Here is a 27898-nt window from a genome sequence, read left to right as displayed (position 1 = left end):
TCTGCAACCACCGATCTCTGCCCATGTCACGGATATGTATCTCAGGGACCGCAGGCTTCCTGTGTGAATCACAGGTTCATGGCCTTGCTTCGAGCCAGGAGCCAGGTCCCACCCTGCACATCACACCTGAAGGATGAAGCTGCATGAAGTGATGTGCCTGCTTCCTTCTTCTCCCCAGCGCCGGTACCCAAACCTGCAAGGCACCAGTGGAAGGGGCAGAATTCCCTTCCAGGTCTGTTTCCCACCAGACCAGACTCCTGCATTCTCCTCCTCTGCTCTCTTGCTGCTTCCCAAGGGGAATACTGAAGCACACCAAGCATCAGTCCCCTCGCGATGCTCTTACCAAAGGCCTAAGGAGCAGAAGCACAGGCCACAGACCTGATTTAGACAAACACTGATTTCTCCCCCCCCCACCAGCTGTGTCATTAGAGAAAAAAGGGAGGAGGGAGGGGATTTAATAACACTTAATTACCATCAACTCTATCGGATCAGCCACAGAGCAGATTTCAGGTGCAAGGAGGGTGGCAAGGGGAGGCTGAGGGGAGGGAGTCCAGGGAAAGGCTGGATTTCCACCACTTAAAACATGACTCAGCCAGGGGTAATTCCAGCTTTGCTGTCTGCTTTTGTCATTACCAGGGGTAAGGCGGAGACTGATCCCGACAAATCTCTTCCAGCCGCCAGGTGTGAAATGGACCCTGGAGCAGGCATTGGGAAGGCAGGGCTGGGGCAGGCATCTGCTGGGGCTCTCAGTGCTCCAGAGTGCTCTGTGTCCATTCAAACCAAGGGGAGCTCACTTCTCCCTCCACCAGTACCACTGGGAGCAGCCAAAGGGAATTCAGGCTCTCAGCGGTTTTCTGCTCTGCTTGAAGGACCTGTCATTGCAGCACAACCTTTTCATCAAGCTTTTATAAGGCTCATCCTCCCCATTAGATTAGATTTAGATGAGACACTAGGAAAGAAGTTCTTCCCTGTGAGAGATGCCCAGGGAAGCTGTGGCTGCCCCATACCTGGCAGTGCTCAAGGCCAGGTTGGACACAGGGGCTTGGAGCAGCTGCTCCAGTGGAAGGGGTTCCTGCCCATGGCAGGGGTTGGAACAGGATGAGCTTTAAGGTCCCTTCAAGCCAAACCAGTCTATGACTCCACAAATCCCAGACAAGATGGGAGCATCCAGCCTGTCCATCTCCTCCTTTCCTACAACAAGCTCGTGGCAGGCCAAGGCTATCTTTACTAAACAACGGAGCCTCCTGCAAAACCATCTCACCCCATGTTCAAAGCCAGGTCTTAGTCAGTAGGATCCTCACTGTCTCTTGCCAGGGCAGAGAAGGCCCATGCCCATTCCCACCCCATCCAGCAGCAGAGATGCTGGTAGCAAGAATGGGGCCAAACACGATTTCTTCATCTGGCCTAAACTGACAGCTGCAAAACCCATCAACACACGGATCTCCCCATCTCCAAATGGAGGAATGCGCTGGCAGAGGCTGGATCTGAACTGTCATTCAGCTCCAGTTCTGGTCTACTCCATTAACCAGACATGCACTGAGATTTTGTTTTGTTTCAAATCACCTATGGCAAAGAAAGGAGAATGCCAGAAGAAGCAGCATATGAGTTCATCAGCTAACCCAGGGGGTGAGCACAATATTATTCCCTACGTGTGTTTTCCAGCACTTAGTCCAGTTTAGTTTCCAATCTTCCCAAACAAGGAGCCTTCTTCCCCATTAATTTTCCAGCTGCTCAAACAGGATCCAAACCCTCTTCCTGGGTTTTCCCTTTCTGCAATCGCTCAGTTCTATCTCCTGTCTCCAGGTATCAGAGATGCACATCTCCAGACACGCTGTTGCCGCAGGAGCGAGGGTTCTACTTGGGGAATTGTCTCCCAGGGAGAAAGCTTCCTCTGTGACCTGCCAGCACAGCCCTCAGCCGAGCCTCTGATATGCTCACATTTCCATATTAGACACGAGAATGTTCTGCTCTGTTTGACAGCAGCGCTGGCGCAGCCCTGTTTCCACTGAGATAGGGCTCTCTTTTGATCTCTGGTGCACACACTGCGAGCTTTGGGGAGGGGGAAGGGAAGGTTACTGCTTCCCTGCTGGAAGGGCTTCCAGCCCTACAGGTGTTTTGGAGAGGAGGAGTGATTTACTTGGCTGCCTCCCTTCTCCCTGCCTGGCCAGGCGCAGCCACAGCAGCACGAGATGCGGGGTCACTTCTCTTCAAAGGGCTGGTTTGGAGACAATGCAGCTGCAATAGGGAGAGGACAGTCCCCACCTTGAGATGTGCTTCACCCCAGGAGAGTGATGGTGGAGGAGCAGCCCCCACAGTGAGCACAGCACCAGGCTGGGGAAGAAGGAAGGGTGCATCCCAGGGAGGTGCTGCAGACCTGGCTCAGACCAGAGGAGCCTGGTCCTTGCTTCCCTTCCCATTCCTAAACCACAAACTGCACTCCCAGCATCTGGGTCTCAGCCAAGCCTGGGGCTCTAGCACAATCTCACACTTTACAGCACTGTTCCAGAGCAGCAGTTCCCAAATTCCAGATAATTAGCCACTAGGGTCCATGCTGTTTGAAAACAGGTTGTCACAAACTGATCCTTCCATTTCCAGCCAGCTCCTTACTGCAGTGCTGGGGAAGCAGGGACCATTTCCTCCCAGCCCTCCATGGTACCCATGCCAAGGAACACTGCCTGACTGCTGGTGGGATAGGAAGCCTGGGAGCTCTCAGCTGCAAGGTGCTCTCTGTCTGGGGCTTAAGACACAGAAGCAGTGGCAACAACCCTCCCTTTGAGCCCATTTTCACAGCAGGACTGGATAGACAAAGGCCCCCAAAGCACAAAAGTCTCTGCCTCTATTCTGATGCTATTGCAGCATGAGCACAGCCTAGGCTTCAAATGCCTGCCACAGTGGCAAGAACAGGGATTCCCCAATGACCTAATACAATAAACAGGTAACATGGGAGAGCAGAGAAAGGCCCAGCTCAGAATTTCCACTGCCCCAAACCCCTTTAAAGGGCAGTGGAGGCTTTCAGAGAAACAAGTGGGTGTAGAAAAGAGAAGTTTCTTTATTCAGGGCTTCCAAGGAACCCCTCTGTTAATGAGCTGGGGGAATCCCTAAGTCATTCAGAGCTAAAGGAGCAGGAGTGCACAGTGCAAAGCCAAGGGCTGCTCAACCCACTTAAGTGAGCAAAAATGGTGGGAAAGCCATAGGAGAAATGGAATGAGATGCTCTGACCCTGCTGCTCCCATGGCAAACCCATCAATTCATGCAAGTTCAGCCACTTTATGAGGGGGAATCCAAATGCAATAGTTTGGTTCCAGATGGCTTGACTCCGGTTGAGCCCATTCTCAGCCAGACCACACAGGTTGCTGTTCCCTGGATTCCCTTCCTAAGCATGCATGTCTTGGGATTACCAAGGATACAGACTCAGCAGAAACAGCAAAGATGACAGCAGGTGTTTCAAGTGGGTTACAGGAGCCTCGTGCCCCTGCAGAACAAAAGCATTTCAGGATCTATAGAAGCATCCTGCTGGAAGTTACCTGCACATCTACTAGAAACAGGGATAACAAGAATAGGGCAGATAAAGAAATCAAGGAAAACAGCTAAAGAGTAGCAGTCTATAGGGATGCTCTTTGCACCTATGGAAAAGCCCAGTAAAAAGCTAACACATTTCTACTTGCATTACAGAGTTATCAGGCAGGAGAGGGTTACATGAAAGAAGAGATTTAGCACGTTCTTAGGCAGTATTAGCATTGTTATATTAAGTGACACTAGAATTCAATATCCTTCCAGAGACACTGCCTTTCGGATCACAATCTGGGGACATGGAGTTAAGAAGAAACAATATACATTATGCAATACTTATACATACAATACTTATATATACAAAATGCAATACATATATTGCATAATGTAAGTAGCTTAAGAGGGCTTCAGGACAAATTGATTCCCTGGATTTGGGAATTTCCACCTTGAAGAGCCTCAGCTGCTGGACTCCAAACTCATCAAAACAGGATCTAGCTCCTACTCTGCTTTGTTTTTTAGGGGTTTTTAGCAGCCTAAGAGCACAGGACAGGCAGAGTGAGGGAGCTGGGTATTCCTGACAGCTAATTAGGTTGAGCTTAACAACAAAGCCTTGAAGTGAAGGGCCTGCAAAACCTCATTTACACAACCTTGAGCCAAACTCATTAGCTGCAGGCTCCATTACCCACTGCACTTTGCCGGGCGTAAAGAAAGTTTAAGCCTCCATGTTTCTAGCAAAGAACCTTCAGACAAATCAGGAGATTCAAGAATAATAATAATAAAAGACGCTGTAAAAAAGAGAAACCTTCTGCAGATCCCATCTCTATAGGAACAGTGCCATAAATGCATACGAAAGGCAGCCCTATTCTCCCTGCTAGGCTTCCTTTTTCCCCCTTTAAAGGAACAGATGCCAGCACGATAAGCCTGTGTGGCTCTCTTCTATTAAACACGTAACCAAGCTACTCTGCCTGAAAAGTAGAAATACCCCAAAAAATCCACCTCAAAGGCTGCAACGTGCTTGTTTTTAATCATAAAGCAATTATTCTAATGAAGAGGCAATCCCTTTCTTGCACTGCAAGCCTCCCTCCGATGAGATAAAGAAAGCACAGAGCACTGGTAGCCTCCTTCATGCACCCTCAGTGCCAGACACTCATAGCTCCCACCCCACAGCCTCTCTGCAAGCCTCCCTCCCCTCCCTCCTTAATTTCAATTAAGTTCCACTCTTAAGAAAGGAGAAGAAAGGGGAAGGGGATGGGGGATGGAAAAGCAGCACTTACCCTTTGGGGACTCACTTCTGGCTTTCTTGCTTTCTAAAGGACACTCACTGCTGCTGTTGGGAGAACATACTCTTCTCTTGCCTAAAATTTCATCTAGAAGAGAGATGAGAAACCTGAGCATCAGATAAGGTTGTACTTTTCCTCTTTGCAGAAGCAAGCACAGAGACTTTGGTATTTTGCTTCTCTCTCACACACAGACAGACACACGCACACAGATATTATAAGGGGGGGGAATAGAAAGTAAGAAAAATCATCATCTTGAGAGCCTTGATCTGCTTTCCTAATCACGCAGCCCAAAAGCACATAATGACTATTCACACCCTGATCAATGCAACGCTCGAAAGCTATAAATTCCGAATCCAGTTGATTTCCTTACTGAGTTTCATCATTTGCTCTGGTGCCTTTTGTCCCCCTGGTGTTTCCACTCCTTTCATGCCCTGATGCAAAGCAACTGGGGGAGAGGAAGGGGAGGAAAAAAACAACACAGGGAAAAAAGCACAACAGATCTCTGAATCTTCCTACCACAGTATGTATCTGTCTGCCTCTCGCTCGCTCTCTCAATCTCTCCCCCCCCTTTCCTCCTCCTCCTCCTTCAAAACCTCAAGGTCCTTAGCAATCTTCCTCCTCTAGATTGTACGGAAACACTCAAGCCTTTTGCATTACTGCAGCCTTACAAACCCAACACAAAATATCTAATATACAATTACAGCATCCCTGAACAGATTTAAAATCAATATCCTCCCATAAGGCTGGGGAAACTGAAAGCATGATGTTGCATATGGGCAGGAAGGAAGAGCCTGTTTGTCACTGCAAGCATCAAATTCTCATCTATCAAGGGCTCGTTAAAGATGCAGCATCTTAAGAAGGGAAAAAAAACCCCAATCTCACAAACAAGCACCATGTTTGAGGAGCACACGTTGATGTGCCTGTGAGCCAACACGCAGGCAAAGCTGCCGCTCGCCCCTAGTGTGGTGCGTAAGAAAGGTTACAGACCCCCTCAGTCCTGGTTGTAACAACAGGATTACTGCTATGCCAGGGGACATCTGAAGCCAAGCAGCTGTCCCTCATCCTCAGCATCACTCCAGTCACTCTGGATTGAGCCAAGCAAGCCCAGGTTGCTGCCTTGGCATCGGCTTGAGCAACGAGCTCTGTGGCTGCCACAGTGCCCTGCCAGGCACTGCCTCCATCCAAAGAGCAATGCTGGAAGCCTGCAAAGTTCCAAGTGGCACTACGAGGTTTTAAAGAGCACAAGATGCCTCCGACTGCATCTTGCCATGACCCTGTTAACAGAACTGATGCTCAGGGACAAGCATGCAAGATTGAAAGTATCCATAACCAAATACAGCAGAACAGTGGCAACAGGAAGGAAGATGGGAAAGAATGGAGTCAGGCAGTGACAGCACTTCAGTTTTTTCAGTACTTCATATCCCAGGTATTCAGTCAGCTCCTGCCTCAGTTTACCCTTTAAATACCTTCTCCAAAGCCACAGCCACTATGAGCTTGCCAAGCCAGCATCAAAGCTAGGAAGTACATGGCCACACAGCACAGATAAAGCCACAAGCTCCCTCCCCTTGGAACGCTTCATCCTTCATGCTGATTTTCCTGGAAATGCCAGGCTAGTGCTGCAAACCCTCAGTGCTGGAAGCCAGGATCACACATATCCTCCTCAGGGGTGTTCTCATCTGGGATTTGTGGCTTTGAAACAACACAAGTCCCATTGCTCTGCTCACCCCTCCCAGCCTGGCCAGGAGGCAGCAAAACCCAATAAGGCTTGTTTTGCTGTACTCCAGGCAGGAGAGGCTGCATGGAGGAGCTGTGACAGCAGCACCAGCTCCATGTGACAGCACTCAGAATACGAGCAGTGCAGATTCCTTGCTTTCACAACTCTGCCAAGGCACCTCATTACCCTCCTATCACTCCTTCTCTCTCGCTATTCCACTCCCACCCCCGTGTGCCCATCTGCCAGCAGACTCGCTCTGACTAGCACCATGCCCTGCTATTCCCAGGCACGTCAGCAGGACAGGCTGCAAGTCCCACCTCACTCCCAGCCGGCTGCACTTGGGCAGGGGAAGACTGAGATCACACAGTAACTCTGGAGCAGCACCATCCCCATCAGAGCTGTGCCCACCCGTCTCCAGAACAGCCACTTGCAGCCCCATGAACAGCCTGTATCCACACTGTGCCATGGGGAAAGCTCTGGATGTCTTGCAGCTGAGATCTAAGCTCCAGAGAGCTCCCATGTTAATGCATGCATCTCCAGGATGACCTGCAGCGTTTTCCTTCCAGCATCTCAGGCCCACATTGCACCAAAGCCCCAGATCCCACACAACGAGTCTGTATTTGCCTCTGTCCCCAGCAGTGTGGGCACTGAGATACACAGTAAGCAAGAAAAAGGGAGTAATTATCAGTAGCCAGGATGGAGGCACAAAGATCTAACAATCCACCCCAAATTTACTGCAGCAGCAGAGAGTATGAGACTGAATAACAACCTTCTGTGTGCCAGCCCAGCAGTGTGAGGAGTCACCCCCCCCTTAGCTGCAGGGCACAGAAGAGGCAGGTTATACTTTCATTAGTTACTTACTAAACTCACAGATCACAACCTAGATGACAATGTATTCCTATTACAGCACCAATCCTTTCCTCTTTACAACATAAACCATATGCACAGCTTTGGCACATCACACAGTAAACAGGTGCCCTTTACAAGAACCCGTATTCTAAATTCATCCCCTTACACCCACATTCTTTGCCCTCACACGAAGAACCAGGACAGTGGTTGAAGGCATTGGGTTGGGAGCATCCACAGTCCATCTCCCCCTGACTTTGCAGCAGCAGCAGCAAAACCAAATATGTTTTGCAAATGAGCTGGCAGCAGAGCTTCTGGATGCCTTACCACCCTCACAGAGACAGGTTGTGCATTTAGAGTACATTGCCACTCATCGACCACAAAGCCAGCAGATAGCTGTTTGCTCAGCCCATGCACCACCAAAAGGCAACACTCCACCTCAGAATGGGAGGGATGGCTGGGGGGTGGCTTTGGTTTTCCTCCTGTTTCGCTTCCCAAATCCCTGCTTTTGCCTCTTTTCTCCTGCCTTCCACAAAGCATTTCAGTTGAAAGGAAGCCAAATAAAGCTGAAAATGAAACACATTATCAGTAGAACTGTAACATTATGAAGCTAAGCCAGGCAATAATGCAAGTAAGAAGTGCTAGAGGAAGTCCCAAGCATCACTGATCACTGCCACCAGTGCCACACAACCATCCCTTGTCTCCTATGCAGGACCCCAAATCCTGCATTACATCAAGGCTCCTGCCAGCCCAGTCTAGTGGATCACAGGAAGTGATCCACAAAGCTTTTTGGAAATAAAGTCAATTATTTTCCCTAAAGATCTAGAAATCCAAGTGGATTTTCCCCCTTTTTCATAGAAGGAGAAGTCCAGCACTCACCTACTGCACTTCTAATGGGAAACATGAATAGAGACAGGCCAGGAAAGGTCAGCTGGAGGAGGACAGCACTTCTGGCCCCATATACAAGCATTACCCAATGGCTTTGCAATCAGAAAGGATGTAGGTATGGCACCATAACAGGAGCTTCTGCAGAAGCCAGGGCAATGTGGGTTGATCTGGTAACAGCCCTTCTGGGCCTGAGACATGTTGATCAGAGGCCATGGGTAGACACATCACCCAGAAGTAACAGTGCTTTGTACTCCTGCACTGCTGCTAATCCTCAGCCTCCCATCTTTATTATCAGCTTGGAAGAGAGCACTTGGAAGCCTAAATCAGCTGGGAAGATTAGAGAAGTTATCTCTAGGTTCCCCTAAAGGGACTTGATTTCCACTCTTCACAAGGGAATGTGCAGCAGAGATGCACCAAGGACACACACTGCATTGATGGCAGGGTGAGAACTGAGCCCATGTCCTCGTGACCAAGTTTCACCTGGAGAAGAGAGATGAACAAACATGAGGTGGTGACAGAATGCTGTAAAATGGGTGGACAATAGAGAGGATCCCAATTACAGCCGAGAGACTGCACCAAGACTTTCTGCACTGTGTTATGCTACAGCACAACAGGAGATCAAGACCTATCTCACGCTCCTTATCCATATCATGGGCTTTGCTATGAGAGCTTCTTGGACCCAGAAGTCTCTGAGTAAACAGAGAACTGAGCCAGCTTACACGGGAGGTCACCCAGGCTCAGAGAGCCAACATCTCATGAGAAGAAAGTCCTTTTTCCACCTTCTTTCACGTTATTTTAAGAGGAGAAAAACATTCTCCCTTGCTCTCAACTCCCCCATCAGGCTTAAAACCCTGGAGATGACAATTCCCACCGACCACTCTGAAATGTCTTGGCAGCATCCCTGTTTATTCCTCTCTTCCCTTTCCTCTGGCACACACAGGCCACCACCAGAGGAGCTGCTCTGCTCAGACAAGCCTGGTGCTCCAGCCCTGCTGCTCCATCTGGTCCTGTGCTGAGTGTGACAGGTTTGTGGGGACCCTGGAGGCTTCCATCCCCACGATGGGCTTCTTTGTAAGAGGCTGCACCAGCTTGCTGGGTCTCAGCAGGCCCAGAGCTGCTCTCACAAAGGGGACACGCAGGAGGCAGTGTGGAATCTGGCTGCACATCGGCCTCATCCCTTGCCAGCAGGAATCAATGGAACAAAGGGAGAGTGAAGCACAAGGTCATGGGAATAACGGACCATAATTTAACTGAGGGCAACGAGAATGGGAAACAAAAATAATCATTGGGGAAGCTGGGGGAAGGGAAGCAATGGGCCTGTGGGACTTGGGATGCTAGAACAATACAAGGGCATGGCAGCTTGTGGGGCAGGGTTAGCTCTAGCAAGGAAGGTGGAAAATATGGCTGGATCACTGCAAAGGGGATGTTGAATGAGCTGCAAAATAAAGGTAGCATTCCTTCTCCCAGCAGGTCACCTTAATGGCTTTAGGGACGTGGCAGGGAGCAGGCTTCCAACCTTAGCTATTGCACTGAGTTATCTCAATGCTCCTTTGTGTCTCCACATCTGTATGAGGTTGTTGGTTGTCATTTCGATTTAGAATGCAAGCTCTCCAGGGCAGAAGCACCCTTTTGCTAGCTGCCGTACCACTCTGAAGAGTACAAACAGTAGAGAAAGCTGGGCCCTCCTGCCATGGGTCTGAACCTAGCCTAGACCAAGGTATCTGCTAACATTCCTGAAGCATCACACTTCAAGTTCACTAACCCCTTCCTAAACATGAGTTAATTGCATATGAAAGCTGTGAAAGCACACAATCAGACAGTAGTTGAGTAGGATTCCCAATGTACAACACATCAACCATCCTTCCTTAGGCATGAGAAGCTGCCTGCATCCCCTTTCTCAGCTCTCCCCACCAGGCCATCTGCCTTTCCTCCTACCATGCAAACAGTATCCTGCTACTTCCCACCTCCTTGTGCTCACTCAGGTTGCCCAGCTGGAGCTAAGCACCTAAAAGGACTGTCCAATATCCCACCCAAGGAGTGAAACAGAGGGGGATGGAGGCCACGCTGGAGCCATCCTCCTGTTTATCATGAGGAGGTTTGATGGTGCACCAACATCCCCTCGTCTCACCAGATCCATTTTTACAGCACGCACCAAGCCACAGAAAGGTGGTAAATATTCATAGTATGAAAAAGCACTCATGGAGAGGATACAGTGCAGATGAGAGAGCTCTGAATTCATTTGATATGCTGCAGAGAGGATTTTTAGCAATTGCAGACTTGTGAATCCCCACTCGCTTCCACAAGACATTTAAAGACTGAAGCTGGGAGGGTGGGCTGGAAGTCCAGCTCTTTTGGAGACTCACTCTGTGGCTCTAGAAAGAAGCATGTTCTGGTGGGTAACACAGGAGAAGGTTGAAGCTTGTTCAATCAGAAGATTTAAGTACGGCTCCAGTAAGGATCAGACTTTAAAAGGACCACAAACCTCTGAGGCAAAGGTCATTTGGCCTCAGTTCATATAGCTGCGACATAAAGCGGTGAGAACTGGCATCATTCCTCTGACACAGACACCTCCCCTTCAGCCCTGGCAATGCCACACAACACCCCATCATGCCAAAAGGTGGGTACAGCAATGTGGGAGAGCACCCACGTTTCCTCTGGGGCTCCTACTAGGTGCTGCATCTTAAACACGTGGCTTGTGCCAGCATCCCGGTATTCCCTCCACCACCAGCACAGCAGCTCCACCTCCTCTGGCTGCTCCTACAGAGCTCCTGCCATCTCTTAAGAGAAGTGAATGCTGAAGACAGTGCTTTCCAGCAGAGCTGCTGGTGGTGCTGTACCCTTAGCACCATTTCAATGGCCGATTACACTCCTTCAGCCCCTGAAAAACACCAGCGCTCCTCCAGCCCGTGACAGCTTTGACAGCCAGACTCCTTAATTCCTTTTTCTTATTCCCTTAATCTGTCATCTTTATCAGGCTGGGGAAGTGCCAGGCAGCATGCAGGAGCCCCGGCCCCGATCAATCTCCACATTACAGCTGACAGAATGGTGCTAATAACTTATTGATCTAATGTTTGCCAAGCCCCACTGGGGCTGAAAGGCTGCCATTGATTGGCTTGAGAGAAGGAGCCTCTCAGCTGAGAGCAGAGTGGAAAGCCTTCAAATTGTCTTCTTCCCAAGGAGCTCGGAGATGGAGGGAGGGTAGGGAAGGGAGAATAGGGAAGACAAGGGAAATAAAGGCAGGAAGAGGAATGGAAAGCAAGAAGGGTGTGTATGTGAGATGTGGATTAAGAATGCTAAAGAGAAGGGAGAGAAAAGGGCCTGAGGACAAAAGAGATGCAAAGAAAAGAATGGGAAAAGGGAGAAAAGGGAAGAGGGGGAATTGGGAACAAAAAGGTTGTGCAGAGCTGAAAAATTAATGAAATAGGGAGGTGACCCTCCTCTTGCTCCCAGCAAATCATTAATGAAGTCCTCCCAACCCCCAGCCCTCCCAAAGCTGCTCATGCCTGATGTAAAGCAGGTGGCACACCTGACCAGTGCTGAACCACAGGCTGGCAGCTGGGGAGAGGGCACCACAGGGCAGATCCCAGCTTAATTTATGAGCCTGTTCCCCAGTGAAACACAAGGCACCCATCTCCTTGAATGGCACTGAATGGGCTAAGAACCAGAGCGAGTCATCAGATGTGCTTAGCAGAGGGAAAGGGGAAACCTGGGCATACCTGTGTAGGCAGAGACAGCAGGAGGGGAAAACCCCCAAGCCAGTACATGGCCTTTTATAATAATTGTAGTAATGGTTATCATCTGCTTCTCCTTTTACCCAAATGAGCCCAGTCTGCCCAAGGGTACACACAGGGGCAGTGCTGTAAGCAGGGACTGAGTGGGCAGGGCTTCAAGAACAGGCAGTTATGGTCACACACTGCCCTGGAGGTTCCCCTGCTCTGAGGCTCTAAAGGCACAGTGCTCATGGGGTCAGGTCTGGTTTTCTCTCAAGTCTATCAATCCAAAAGACTGGGTCAATGCTTTCACATGCCTCCTCTAACACAGCTCTCCTCACACACAGCTCTGCACCCCTTTCTCTTCAATGGGACACCTCAATCACTTCCACCTCACAAAGCTGTGAGCCACAGGCAACACTGCTGATGGCTTGATACAAGGAGCAGAGCAACAATGTGCTGGGGACAGCACCCTCAGTTCCCTGTGGGCTTCTAGATGCTGAATCATCTGCACGTGGCTTGTGCCAGCATCCCAATATTCCCTCTAACACCTCCTCTGGCTACTCCTTCTACAGATCTCCCAATAACTCTTTGGAGAACACCTGGTAGCTGGGCATCTAACCACAACACAGGCTTCCCAAGCATACAGCTATGGGGAGATGCTGTGGGGACAGTGTTACCTTGCTGTGCACTAAGAGCAGAAGGTTAAGCTTTGCAGAACTAAACCCAGAGCATCCAAACCTGATGACACTGAGACACACACATGCACTGAAGCAGGAACAGGGTCAAACCCCTGGCTCTGAAGCATCAGCTTGCTCTGCACCAGGGTCAGGGGCAGTGACTCACTCTGAGCCTCCTCTCCCTGCACTTCCACCCAGCAGCAAGCAGGAGTGGACGAGTCAGGTGCCACGTTAGGATCTGCACCAGGTTTCTATATATAACATCAGTGAGATGTCACCGCACCAGTGATTTGTTTTCAGCTCTTCACTGGCTGCTGTGAGGCACCTGGGAAAGGAGGTGGGAGCAGGGGGTGGGGAAGAGGTTATTTTTGGAAGCAGGATAATCTGCACGGGAAGGAGGAAACAGTCAGTGCTCATTGTGGTTTCAAAGCCATAACACGTACTGGCCATGAGCTTGGTGGCTGATTCAGCTGCCAGTGAGTGATGGGCTCATGGTCAGCCTGCCCTGCAAGGTACAGAGGAGATCAAGCTACCTCAGCTGCCACAGTGACCCTGGTCCCAAAAGGGAGGGAGATGCACCTTGAAATACATCCCTGACCTTCCAAAGGTGCTTGCAGAGCTGTCCTACAAGCACCCTCCTGCCAGAAGCAGCCTTCAAATCCCTGCCAAGAGCAAGGCTTACTGAACTCCAACAACAGGGCACTAAACTGCCTTGGCTCCTTCTCCTCCTGCAGTGATAAAGCCAAGGATAAAACCTTAACACTCACACCAGCAAGATCCCATGCACTAACCTATACTGCAAGCGCAGTTGCAGGGCAGAGCAAAAGGAAATGCTTCCATGTTGGGCTTTCCCATTTTTCCTTCACCTCCAAAGATCTCCATTTGTATTACAATAGGATGCTGGTTACCTCCCACAAGGCATAAGAAGAACTAAAAATGAACCTAAAACAGAGCATGAAGAAAGGACAGTCCTCCAGATCCAAGACAAGAGAACGAATGGCACTGACAGAACCCAGACCCTCACGTTGGCTGGGTGAGCAAGTGTCCTTCATGGTTAAGCACCTAAACCAAGGTGCCTGGGTTTACAACTCCTGGATGCCCATTTGGAGCTGATTTTCTGCTCAATTTAAGGCAGCAGCTCAATAAAAGCTTCTGCTTAATTTTTTGTTGCTCTTTGGCTTAGTTAAATGAGAACGTGTCTGCATCCCAGCTCATTACCGCACACTCAGCAAACAGCCCTTTGCCGCTATTCTGTCTCTAACCATTAGCTATAACATCCTTGATCCCAGTTCTCTTTCACCCCCAGTATTAACTCCTCCACAGCAGATGAAAGCTCCAGGTCTCCATAAAGCCATTGGGAAGCCCTTCGTGGTGGGCACACACACTTCAGGGATAGGCCCAAAGACAGACAACTGCTTTGATCAGCTACAGCTCCATGTGTGAGAGGTACAAGTGCTGCCTTGTCAATGCAAATTCCAAACGGATCCAATTTATGTGGATCTGTTTACAGTTCACTCCTGAAATTTCTCCTTTGTTTAGACAACAGAGCATCAAGTGGGAAGATGAGACAGGAGTGTTAATACAGAACAAATAACCTCAAAGAGAGAGAGGAGAGATGGCTCTCCCCTGATGTTTCTGGGACACGTAGATGAACACTGCTTTTCAGCACCCCAAAAGCAACATGTAATGCACAGCCTCCGAGGGACACAGATGTCCTGTTCTCCCCATCAGATGGGATTTCCCTAGGAACCAGGCTAACATGCAACTGCTCTGGTCACCGAGGAAACCAAGGCCAAGGCTCTCGGGGTTTGTCATCTCCATCACACTGAGCAGCAAACCCTAGGAAAAGCCCAGGCTCTCTCGTTGCTCTGCAAGCTCTCTCACAAGCTGGCCTTGTGCTGCTTCCCACACCCCAAAGAAGCCTTTACTCACTGGGGAAGTGGTCTTTAATCCACACCCATTAAACGCAGAACCATAGCAAACTGCTTGCTGTTTGGAGCAGACATGATGTTCTGCCATGTCTCCAATACATGCCCTCTCTCAGACAATATGCAGACATCAAACCAACTCCCTCTAATCACCAGGGACAGAAGGAAGAGAGGGAAGATCTACCCACCTTCCTCTAGCATCAGTGAGCCTGATTCTTCCACTTCTATCCATGCAAATAGTCCTACTGCAACTGGAAAGTCATGAAATGTGGCACTGCAGAACAGAGGGTATTTGAGGAGAGAAAGAGGAGAAATTAACAGGATTTTTGCAAGAGATAAATGATTTAGAGCCTTGGGACCAGGACTCTATTGCAAAATGCTTGTTCAGATCCTACAGCAGTGTGCAAAGCACACACACACCAGGGACGAGACACCCCTATTTGCTCCATGAGCCCTGCAAAGCCTCCTCTGTCCTCCCCCATCCCATGCAGCCAAACTGGATAGAGGAGATTGGCCTTGTTTACAGACACACCATGAGCTGCTTAGAGGGGTTCTAAATCCCTGTTTGATGTGCAAACCAGCAGCTTTGCTCCTGTGCCTTTGTCAAGCAGCCCTGGCTCTGCTCATCCTTGTGCGTGTGTCTCTCAGTTCAGATTAAAAGCACCTTGTGCCATCATCCGCTCTCAAGGTAAGCCCCTCTGGTAGTGCCCACCCTGGGCCCTGTCTGCTGCCTCTCCTTTAGCTGATCCATTGGGAAAGGGCTTTTACATCCTCATTAGGCTCATCATCTCCCAGCATGTGCTCCCCCAGAGGCACTGAACCACACTTGCTCTACCTTTGCAGATGTTATTAAGCTGCTTACTGAATCTCACCACTGCAGGCTGCCTCTATGTTCCTAAGGAAGTACAGACCCCATTAAACACACTTTTCCTTCTCTTCCTCCATTTGGCATAGTATATCCCCATTGTGACTGCAATTTAGTTAGCACCAAGGAAAGCATCTGCCAGCATTTTCCACTGCAGAACACCACTTGAAGAGAAGGATGCAGCAGAAAACCCAGCCTGAAGTCAAGAGAGGAGACACCACTCATCTTTCCTACATAAACTGGCCTGGGAGCTCTGAGCATCATCAAAGCTTATTCTTCCAGGTAGGGTCTACATATTCCATGCCCATGGCAGGGGCTGGAACTAGATGATCTTTAAGGTCCCTTCCAACCCAAACCACACTGTATGCTCTGCAGTCCTGCAGGTGGCCAGCACTGAGGTGAAGTAGCTTCCCTCTCTTCCCCACAAAGGGACTATCTCTGGGCAAGAGCCACCCTTACCTCTCAGCAGCTGGATTAGCCTGACCCAGGTTTAATGAATACAAATAGTCCAAGCACTGGCTAGAGCAGTAAGAGATTAAAGCCAGCAGCTGGATATAAGCCCAGTGCAGACACGACCTAGACTTCAAATGAGGAGCTAGATAGCACTTTGATCAATGGAGAGCAACAGAGATGTCAGAGAGGCGAGTGCCCTTCCTTTACATGACATTCTCTAACACAAGAACTTAGTGCTCTTTCAATCTGTGCTGGGAACAACCGACTCTTACACACTTGAGACTTGCACAACCATTTGGTGACCCAGGGACTACGGATACCAGTGCTCTTTATTTTGGAAGCACAAGCACCTCCACTCCCAGTCACAGAGAGGCAGAAAAAGCAGAAATGTACTATTCTGAGGACATGATGCCATCAACAGTCAACCCAGAGAAGAAACAACAGTGTGAGACGGTGCAGATGGATAAAACCCTATACCAAAGAGATGGGTTTCTTTAGTCTGTTCAGAATTCAGCATCACAAAGAGGGCAGCTCTTCCCAAATCCCACCCCCCCCAGGGCCTAAGGAAACCTGTGTGCCTCAGTGCTAATTGTAATAAATCTGTAGTGCCACTGAGCAGATGCAATACACTCGAGTTTGCTCCATGATTAAGAGATCTCTGTAATACCTCCAGGTCCCCAGTGAGCCCCGAGCAGTGAGATGCTGCTAACATGCATCAAACATAAGAATATCTCAATCATCACCAGGGTCGAGGGTGGCTCCGAAGCCGATCAATAGGGCAATTAGATTTTATCAGCACACGCCTCTCGGCCACCACCTTCTGCTGTCACTGCAGAAGCCTCAGTTCAGGGCTGCCAAGTCCAGGTCTCACTGAGAAGCATCAGCTGAGGCCGAGTTTTGCCTTACTTTGGTAGATTTTTGCTGTTGGTTTTCTGTATTTCCTTTAAAGGTCTGGTATCAGGGGATACTTCAAACAGGGGTTAAGGTGTCAGCTATTCTTATCAAGGGTTCTTGCTTCACCACCTCACTCCCAAATCTCCTGCAGGCCGAATCTCTACATTTTAGAGTAACCCTTAAACACTAACTCTTAAACATCCTCTCTTTCTACCCCTGCTAGTAGAAAGAAAACAGAACCAAGACATAAACCCAGTAATCAGCTACAAATCCCAGCACATTCTCCTTTTGTTCCCTTGAACTTGCATGTCCAAGAAGTGGTGACACAGGTACCAGCTCAGCACACCTCTAAGGTGAGAGTTGGCAGTTTCTGCATACACTTTGGGCAATGAGGCTTCCCTTACTCAACAGACATGTAAAGTGAGCCAGTGAAAAATCAGGGGTTAAAGTGCCCCTGTGCAGATGTGACAATGCCCCCTCTCATCATCCCCATACCTACTCTTTTGCTGGCCAATTCCTGTTAGACATACCAATCTGTTTTCTATTTCTCACCATTTCCTATGGTTAAGAAGCTAACCAGAGAATCTCAAATAAGAATCCTAAGAAAGAATAATGAAGACTCCTACATTTGCTCTTTTCTACTGCTGAACACTGGTGTGAATGGAAGTACCCTTCACACTGCTGGAATGGATCTCAGAGAACTTCAGCAACACTGGTCAAGCCCAGCAGGTTCTATGTCAGCAAACAACATTAAGAACCATTTTAACAGAGGGTCAACTGAGACAGACTCCAGCAAGATCACACAGACAAACCTACCTCTGGCCAGTTGGATACTTAGTGCAGGAAAAGGGGCGGTGGAGGTTGGTTAATGAAGAGAACATGGAGATTCAGCTGTGAAAGCAAAGCCTGTGGTTGCTTTACAGACATACCCCAAATCCCCCAGTTCAGCACAACACGAATATGGGACTGAACACAACCACTAAAGCAGTCACCTCAGCACAACTCCAGCAGGCAGGAGGAACCTCTCTGGAAAGGGGTCAGGCCTCACATAAAAGGCAAACTAGGTACTTGTCAGGTTACTGAATATCCTCCAAAGTCATTCCCAAAGCCTGTTAGATGTGGTGTTCCCTTCAGATCCAGGGTTTAGTTACACAGTCAGCAGAATGACTTACAAGAAAATACGATACCCACAAATATACATAAACCTACACATAGAAAAGATTTCCAGGAAGGGCCTACATTAACATCCACAGAGAGAGCCAATCCTGATTTGGAAGGACAGGCATCACTCAGTAGCATAATTCCCAGTTTTTCCCCAACTTTTATTTATAATCATAAATAATTCTCTGTTAACACTGCCTCACTTGTTGCTGATTCATATCTATCACCAAAGCATCCTCGCCATAGCTCCTGCACTGACATCCATAGAGGCACAGTGCAGAACCCAAGAGGAGCATTTCTGGTTTCACCACATTAAGTTGAAACCAGATAAGCTTCCCCGCAAAGCCAGGTAGAGCAATAAAGCCAAACAACCCTGCTCACAAAGGAGCTGGCAGGCACTGAGGCAGCACGGGGAACCTCTGATTAATGAAATTACAAATCAAGCCATGCTCTCTGCAAGGCCTTTCTGCTTCACTTGACACCAACCCTGGGGACATTTCACTTCTTCGCTGGCGCAAGCTCCTTTGCCAGGAGTTGAACACAGAGCCCTGGATTTGAGAACAACACAGGGCTGAGATCTCAAAAGGACTTTAATATTGCCATGAAATCCTTTCAGTGTTAATCTTCAGCCAGAATATTAAGAAGCCTTCGTACAGCTCACTCCAAAGTGTAACACAAACAGGCACGGACAAAACAACTGCTGGAATAATGAAGAAAGGAAAGAGAAAGAGAGGAGGGAAGGCAACAAACCCGAGCCAGCAGGACCTGCTCCAGGTGCTTACCTGCTGCTCCTAAGCCAACATCGATGCTGTTTCTCTTGAATTCACAGCGGCTCTGGGTCTCTGGCATAACGAGCTGACGGCTCTGATGCAGGTTGGAGATGATAGTGGAAAGGTCGTTATCGCGGCTGCAACAGAGCAGAAAAGCACCAAGTTAAGGCAATCCTATTTGCCACCACATAATTGATTTCTGTGTGTATGAGCATATGTGTGCGCGCCTTTTGTTTGCCTCTGGCAGAACTGGATTTCACTCAAGGTTCTCCCCCTCCTACCCATCAGGTTCCTAAGTAACCTCCTCTCATTTTGGGGAGCGGAGACTTAAGTGCAAAGCACTTCCCAAACAGCACTCTCATTTCCCATCAAGGGCTCTGCAGCTGCCAGAGCTCCTGATTTCACTATTGCCAGATATAACTTGCGTGGGCCAGAACTTACATCTCAGATGGAAAAACTCTAAGTGTAGGAATTGGCACATCTATTCCAGAATTAATAGGAAACTTGAACTGAAAGAACTGATAGTTTTCTATCAGTTGCCACCCTTTTTAGTCTTAAAAACAAAGTCAGTTTTTTCCATTCCATCACTGCTGAAGCACAAGACCACGTTAGTTACTTGAAGACTAGTTCTTCTTTAAGGAGAGAAACCCAGCACGAAGCTGGACATCAGCATTGCTCAGAGCTGAGGGGACACAATTATTTACAAAGGTAATTTCCAGTTCTTCAACAGATCCTGGAATAATGCTCCCTTCCATCTGGGAAAAGAGAATGCATTAGGGCAGTTCAGCATCACACTATCCTCGCATCACATTGCTGCTAAGTTGGCTAGTTTTGTCTCTTATCCCTTTCTATGGAGAGGGAGAAAGCAAAAAGCCATTCCCTGTAGCAGGTATGGCAGTTCACCTGGCAAATGCTTTTTCTTGGAAGCTGCTATCCACCTGTACGATATTGTTGACTAAATGATGCACAAACACTGAAGAACAAGCTAAAACATACACATGACACTCAATGGAAATGCTGGAATGGCTCCCTTTTGTTTGTATGTTAAATCACTCATCCTTTTAGCACAAGGTGCTGGCTCCAAGCTCAATGTGGCTATTTTAATCCCTCCCCTCTTCCTCAATGGAAGCTGACAGCCAGGAGACCCACAGACACTGAGAACAAAATCACACATATCAGCAATAGTGCCCTCCCTCCCACAGCCACAGCTCGCTCCCAGCCTCTACTCACATGCCAAGTGCACCCACTCTGTGCTGCTGTGACACGCAGCACATGACACCATGTGCACAGGAGAGGGTCCTCACCTGGGACCAGCAGGACAACACGGAGGGTGCATTATCTGCAGCATCACCTACCTATGATCTTCCTTAAATACCCCCCCTCATCTCCCCCTTACCTCCTCCCCAGCAGGGCTATCAGCACTAGAACAGGAGCAGATCTGCTCAGATGCTCCAGCGAGCCCAGCCCTAGTGCAGAAGCAGGGGCTAATCTGTCGTCTAGCTCCCTGCTAATCAGATAAGTTTATGACAGAAAGTCTTTAGACAGAGGTACTTTCAGCAGGCGTCTGGCTCCAGATTTTCACAAGATGCAGCAGACAAAAGCAGACTCTGTTCCCCACTGCTCCCCCCACCCCCAGGCTCAGCCAGCAGATAGGATGCTGGGTTCCCAAAGCCTTTGAGCACCCATTGCATCTTCCTCCGCTAAACCAGTTCAGATTCCTCCTTATGCAAGCAGAAGGCTAATTACTTAAGCAAGCCCACAGGTGAGTGGGAAGCCCATTTCTCCTGTGCCAAGCAGTTTTGGGTCTTATCCTCTTTTAGCTGCCACCTTTAAGATGCATTATGCAAATATTTGGGTGTCTTAAGTCATTTATGGGATTAATGTGAAGTGATTATCAGTTCTTTTTAATCATGCCAATCAATAACTGGCTGTCAGGGACAGAGGACAAATGCAGATAAACGCTGCCATCAGCACAACACTGGGGAAAGGGCGGAGGAGAGGAGCCAGAAGTGCAGAGGGAGAGAGGCAAGGAGTAGGAAGAGAAAAATGGGATAATTGCCTCTTTGCATTTGCAGAGCATCTTGCATCCCAATCTGAGCCCAAAGCACCTCTGATACATCAACACAGCAAGAGAGCGATCAGAAGGATCTGGTTTATCCTCTCCTTCTGGAAAGGACCATTGGAAAAGACCATAGCAACTCCTTAACATGACTTGATTGTCCAAACACTGTGATCTATCCACTGAAAACTAAACCCAGGAGTTCTGTGTGGAAGAAAATATTACCACATCCCAGAAGTAGTGTCTTGTTTTCCCCAATGATCTTGTGTTTCTAGGAGACTTTCTATGGCTTTAAAATCAAAATCAACATGGTATGCAAAGGTGTGATAGCAAGTCATAACTCCACACACAAGCAGACAGCACAGGGCTGACAGGTATACCCTATAGGCTCCACATTCAACTCAACCTACCTACACTATTAGGCAGGAAAAACATGACTTTGCTGGAATACCTTTGCAGAAGGCAAACTGCAACAGCAAGGTGACATTGAGAGGAAAGGGGAGAAAAGACCAAGGCAAACAGGCTGAGACAGCTTTTAACACATCAGACTGGCCCCAGGAGCTGCTCCTTTTCCCTTAGTGCACAGGAGGTTGGAAGCAGAGGCTGCCTTTTTGTTCTGGGCTTGTTCTACAAGTGGCACAACAGCAGGTACCTTATAGTTGGGGCTCAGTCTTAATATGGGAAAAGAGACTGAATGGTAACCAGAGCCCCTTATGAAAAGCTGAGATCTCTTTCTGCACAGGTGAAAACTTCAAGCATGTTTTAATACACTGTAGACCAAGCTGGCCCCAGCAGATACAGCTCCATGCAGCTGCAATCAGCCTCCCTCATCAGCTCATGCAATCAGCACTGCATGGACTCTAATGAGGGACACACTTGTATAAGGCTCTGCTTTGACCACCAAGGACTTCCCACCATCATGCTGGATCAGCAGAATAAAACACCAGTTTTGGTGCTGGAGGTGGCAACTCTGCCTCCTCCCCATTCCCTGGGGAATACAGGAAACAAGGAGAATTGGTATCAGAGACCCTCCGGAACCTCTGTAAAGCAAAGTCATAGAATCACAGAATGGTTTGGTTGGAGGGACCTTAAAGCTCATCCAGTTCCAACCCCTGCCATGTGCAGGGACCCCTTCCACTGGAGCAGCTGCTCCAAGCCCCTGTGTCCAACCTGGCCTTGAGCACTGCCAGGGATGGGGTGTTACTTATTTAGTCCAACAAACTGCTTTCATCCCAATGTTATTTAATAAAGGCAGTCAAGTTTGGGTTTTAGTTGAGACTTCAGGCACTCCACCAATTACTCAGTGCTTTAGCCAGGAAAAAGGGCTCTGCCCAACTACCAGCAGTTCTCAGGTATTACCTGCTTTGGCACACTCAGTATCTTAAACTGCAACTACACTCCCAGCCCTGCAACCACATTGTCTCCTGCTGCCTGGCCCTGGAAGAGTACAACAAACACAGCACTACACAGACCAGGGGAGAGCCATAAACCACCTCAGCCTATCCCTATCACCAGCCCTACAACCCAAAACAGGCAAACATCCACCTCAGCCCTGCCTCATCCAAGGGCCACAGAATCCCCAGCAAACAGCCTATTTCTTCCCAAAACCCAGCCATTTGAATTCAACCCACCACATACCTGGTTCCGAAGGCAAACTGCACTACATAATGTGCTCCCCTCTGCAGCACAGCCCAGTGACCCAGCTAACCCCTGCAATTATGAGCAACAAGGAACACCTGTGCTCCATTAGTGCCCACAGCTGAGCAGGGAGGTCCTCTTGCTGCCAGATGTCCATGTTTTAGCTCCTCTATCCATGTTCCAATTCCCTTTAACTGGTCTCCAATTCCTTCATCCCATTCCTTGTCTTTCACTCTAAACTGTTGGCTCCAGACCTTGTGCAGAAGAGACCCAGCACACACACAGCCACCCTACAGATATTGGGTCTTGATGCCCAGAGCCAGGCATTGCAAAACACAACCCAAATGAGTGCCACAGCATGGAAACAAGACCCCCTCCCTCAGCCCAGGTTATTCTGTGCATTCAACTTGTTTTAATGCTTGGACTTGATGATCTTAAAAGTCTTTTCCAACCTAGCTCATTCTATGATAACCAGAGGTATCCCTGCCCATGGCAAGGGGTTGGAACTGGATGAGCTTTAAGGTCCCTTCCAACCCAAACCATTCCATGATGATTCTGTAACACAGGACAGTGTTCTCAAATGACAGCAAGTCTCTTGGGGTAAAGGCTATTTGTTTCTCTTGGTTTACTCATCACCTACTTGCTCACAGTATTCCTGTCATATGCAGAACAGGCAATCAGTTCATGGGTTCAGGGCTGCAGCAGGCAGAGCCAATGCAGGATTGAAGATCCCTCCCTCAAAAAGGAAAAGGAATATCCAGCTTGCAGGACCTCTGGACAAGATCCTGAACACACCATTTGGGGTTACCAACATACATGCAGTAATCACAGAATCACTGTGGTTGGAAGGGACCTTCAATCCAACCCCCTGCCAAGGCAGGGCCTCCCAGAGCAGGTTGCACAGGAACATGTCCATGGCAGGTTTGGATGTCTCCAGAGAGGGAGGCTCCACAAACCCCCCTGGGCAGCCCATGCCAGGGCTTTGCCACCCTCAAGGAAAAGAAACTCTTCCTCATGTTGAGGTGAAACTTGTGCTTTAGTTCATGGCCACTGCTCCTCATCCTGTCGCTGGGCACAAATGGAATGAGTCTGGCACCATCCTCCCTGTACCTGCCTTTGAGCTATTGATGTGCATTGATGAGATCCCCTCTCAGCCTTCCCTTCTCTGGAATTACCAGGCCCAGCTCCCACAATGTCTCCTCAAAAGAGATGCTCCAGACCCCTGATCATCTCTGTGGTCCTAAGTCCCTATGCTCATGGGAAGGGAAACTGAAGTGGCTGTGAGAGCATCCTCTCTGAAGTCCCCATCAGCTCTTCCATGACCCCAGAGAGAAGGAACCCTGGGTCCTTCCTGTGTAGAGGATTCCACCTGTGTGCTGAAGGCAGTAATTCCACCTCAGTCCTGCTCCGCGTTTCCTTTGTCTTGTCCCTGAGCCGTGGCTGGGTGCCTGCTAATGCAGGTGCTGCTCATCCATGCACTGACACATGCACACACAATCAGATTAAAGGTCTGATCCCTTCCAGTAGCAGAATATTATATCTTAAAAACCGGATTAGAGAAGGAGGCTTGAGCAAGATACACATCTCCTGAAAGGTCAAGGAGGAGACAAACAGCTTTCTGTAGGGCTGTGGGCTGCTATGGCAATGGGCCTTTTGCATGGGGTTGGGTAATTCACGGTTTGGGGACCCTCAGTAACACAGGTATGGTCCCAAAGGGTGCCGAGGCAAGGCCTGCTCTTGCAGTGAAGTGAACAACTTACAGCCAGGGAGTCCAGGGGCATGGGGCTGGTTGGCCACATCCAGCTTTGCCTTCACACTGGGAAGTGACTCGGTGCTGTGGACAGTCTCCTAAGAGCTTTCTTCTCATACCTGGCTCAGGATGATGGAAGCTCATCATGAGACCTTTGTCGGATAGTTCTGCTCTTGTGGTGGGCAAGGTTCTAGGGAAGAACTTGCTGCACTGCAAGATCTTTGAGCCTGAACTTTAAATCCAATACACATTCAACCTCAGCCCAGAACACCACAGTTCTCCCTGTCCTACATCCAAACACACTCAGTAAACCCCACTTAGAGCTGATGCGCTGTTGCTCACTCTCTGTTTGAATCCACTCTCCTGTTTTTGTGACACTGTATTTTGTAGCTGTGAAGAGAAGTAAAACTGAGGCTCTTGCGTGGCAAGGATGTGTGTGATGTTCACTGATGAAGGAGTGAGATCCCATCTGCACAAAGCTGTCCCTCTAAGAACAAGGGAAAGGTAGGAGCCACCCAACAGCAGTGTGTACTTCCCTCCAGGCCAACCCCACAGCTTAGAGAGCAGCAGCCTGTGGCACAGACCTTAGTATGAACCTGCACAAGAAAGATACCTTCAGAGGGAGCAAAGCTGACCATGGTGATGTGTCAGTGCTTGTTTATCACTGTGCTCCTAGCACTGGAGAAGTCACCATCCCACCACACATGATGTATATCCATCCTGCTCTTCCTTGACCATTTTTATCCACTGACAATAATACCCCAGGCTTCTGTAAGCTGCATTCCACCGAACTGATTCCCATTCCACCACCAGGCTCTGCCTTGCTGCCAAAAGCAACAGGTGGAGAAGTGGCTGGATAGCATTACACTTGGGCAACCTTCAAATCCTAATGAAGAGGGGGCACACAAGCAACAGATCCATTTCCCAGGAATGGGGAAAGCTGTGATAAAGGGTTTGCCTAAGCCACAGGCAACTGACAGCTCACTAGTGCACAACTCAGGCCATGCATGCAGTAAGAAGCAACCACAAGGTTTAAAGGCCAAGTCCAAATGGCTCCTTTACCTGGCTGTAATATGAAAAGAAAGCTGCTCTCTAACCGAGCAGCCACCTAACCTTGGAGGGCTTTGCTGAAACCACCATCTGTCTGCTTAACCTGCAACACTGGTAATAGAACCACAAGGGAGACCAGCACAAGAGGAATATCCTACAGGTCCCATGCCAGGTCTGGAAAACGACAGCAAAAGCCTTTCTCATCCTAAAACCTCACACCAAAACCCAATGAACATGGGTACAGGACTCTGGAAATGCAGTCTTGACATCATGGGTAACTGTGCTGCTCAGACACAGATCAGACTTGATAGTCTAACATTCCCAATCACATCCCAATGCTCTGATATAAGAAGCTTGTCCTGCAAAGCAGCAATGAGATGTACTAAGAACTAATGGCTGCAAAAAAGAGGTTGCTAATGTTCTCCATGGATGCTTTGATTGCTGTACTGTCTATGCTTAATGGAACTAACTGGCCCTCTGTTTCCCCCCATGCTGGTTGTCCTGATGAGACACTGTAATGGTCCACCAGTGGTCATTTGATGGCTGTGTTGCTTACACAGGAGGCACTCAAGGGCAGAGACAGCCTCATCAGCTGGTGGAAACGTCACCCAGACAGAAGGTTTGGGTCAAGATGCCACAGAAATCCATTGCCTCACCTGCAGGACAGCAGCTAAACCTGCAGTGCTCTCATTTCTGGCACACACTGCACAAGCAACATCATCGAGTGCAGCTAATGAGCCCCAGCCTGTGCTCAGGGAAGGAGAAGTCTATCATAAGGACTGCCAATGAACCATCGGATTTGCTAAGTGTGGCCATCCCTTGGGAAGAATAAATGAATTGGGAGCAAGCCCTTTCAGGGAGGCCGTGGTAACCAGACATGCAGCAATCCTGTGTGACTGACTCACGGAACAACCATCTCTTTCTGAGCCACATCTGTACTATCACCTCCAGCTCAGTGTCTGAAGCCAGCAGCTACTGCTCCAAGGCCCCTTCTGGTCCTGTCTTGTCCCCTGGTCCTCCTGCTCACCAGGAGTTAGGCCTTTACTCCAGTCACCTCAGCTCAAATGCTCCCAGCAAACTAGCCCCTTACATCTGAAAGCCACCTTCCCAGCCTGGCTCTGCTGCCAGCACCTTCAGCACACTGTCACTTACAGAGGGGTCAAGACAAATGGGACAAGACACCTCAGTCTCTTGGCTCCTTGAGGATAAGCAGAGAGAGAAATGCCTGGGCTGCCTCTGCAGGGCACCTGCATGGGGACAGACCACCCTTGAGATCCCCTGGCTGTTAACCCAAGCTGGATTCACACCGGGAGCAATGCCCTTTAAATGTGTTTCATTTACAGACATTAGCAGCAACTGCATCTTTAACAAGGAGAAGGATGAGGAGGCTAATGGATGGAGACAATTAACCAAAATATAAATCAGTGTCAGGGGCTCTGCATCCCGAGGAGGCAGCCAGGCGCCCGCAGGCTCTGGCCATTCCAACGTGCTGCTCAGTGACTGCAAAGAGTAATTGTGAAGGGGAGGAGGGAGATGGGAAGGAGAAAATTGGGTCCAAATTTAAATGGGTTTCGATAGTGGCTGCCTCTCTGCTTGCTGCAGCACTCCACTAAATGAGAAGAGAGGCACAGTAACTTCACTGCAGATGCCATGCCCCATCCTCCTCACAGGGTGAGCCAGAACGAGTCCCGTGTGTGCCCTTCAGATAGTCCATCCTGCTGGCAGACAGGGTTTTGGCTCTGCTCTGCTCTGAGCTGCAAGATCACATCCTGTAGCCTGTCAGTGCTCGCTATCAGCACTAGGAAGTGCAGGTCACTGCAGAGGAGGTGTTTCTTTCACCTGCAGAGCAGCACCACTCAGCAGCACCCACAAAAGGCTGCTCCAGGATCCTGAGCACAGGTTTGAAACTCAAGCTCTTACTTTTCTGCTCCCAGGCTTCACTGGTGTATCAGTTAAACTACCCTGTGCTGCTGCATGGGGATGCAGAGGGGAACTGGACAAGCGGGAGGCACTGGATGCCGAGAGGCAACCTGGTACTTCAGCAATCCAGATGTATCCGAGACGAAAAAGAGGGAGTGAGAGTCTCACTGGACACAAAACTGTACAAATCCAGAACTGCAAGACAGTTACCTGAGGAAATGGTGTAACCTAGCACTGACAGACTGGGGATGAACACCTTCCTAATACTTCAACCAAATCCAACTAGGAAAACCAGCCCAAAGTGTGCGTCTTTGAAGGGATACAAAACAGAAGAGTGATGCCAGGTTTGGAAGAGAAGAGACTCAGGAAATAGCATAGGAAGAAATAAAACAGAAAAATACCTCATTTTAAATGTGTTTCACCAGCCCTCCATCCCCTCACTGAGCACACAGTAAGTGCAGGGATTATATTAAATTTTACTGATCAATACCCTTGCCATAAACCTGTCCTGACCCCCTGCCCCTCCCTACAATAAAGCAAAACAAATCCAATATGCAAGAGGAGGGATGTCAAGGCTTGCAGGGGGAAAGATGCAAGGACATTGATTGAGCCAGGGAGGTGGAGATCAGCACCAATGTGTGTCCATGTACCTCCATACAGACCCTCTTCTATCACCCCAAGGACACATGGGGTTTCTTTTCCTTCCTCACTGCTTGCCCAGGTACAAGTCCGGTTCAAGAGTATATCCCAATGGTACTCTTGGCTCTGGATTCACAGGCTCT

At 49.0% G+C, this 27898-nt stretch overlaps 1 protein-coding gene across 5 annotated transcripts in view; it reads right to left on the bottom strand.

The window, feature by feature from the left end:
* The window catches only part of SAMD11 (sterile alpha motif domain containing 11), a 104835-nt gene that overhangs the window by 26992 nt on the left and 49945 nt on the right, over positions 1-27898 (bottom strand). For all 5 annotated transcript variants that reach the window (XM_034068178.1, XM_034068177.1, XM_034068179.1 and 2 more), the window contains 2 exons: positions 18712-18836; positions 4785-4877 (listed from right to left, as the gene is read on the bottom strand). In XM_034068178.1, the coding sequence (XP_033924069.1) occupies positions 4785-4877; positions 18712-18836 (218 nt within the window). The remainder of the gene's footprint in view (positions 1-4784; positions 4878-18711; positions 18837-27898) is intronic.

The sequence above is a fragment of the Melopsittacus undulatus genome, chromosome 12 (assembly GCF_012275295.1).
Source record: "Melopsittacus undulatus isolate bMelUnd1 chromosome 12, bMelUnd1.mat.Z, whole genome shotgun sequence".
In the NCBI taxonomy this organism is placed as follows: domain Eukaryota; kingdom Metazoa; phylum Chordata; class Aves; order Psittaciformes; family Psittaculidae; genus Melopsittacus; species Melopsittacus undulatus.
The sequence above is the reverse complement of the archived record's forward strand: the minus strand, read 5'-3'. Positions and strand labels throughout refer to the sequence as shown.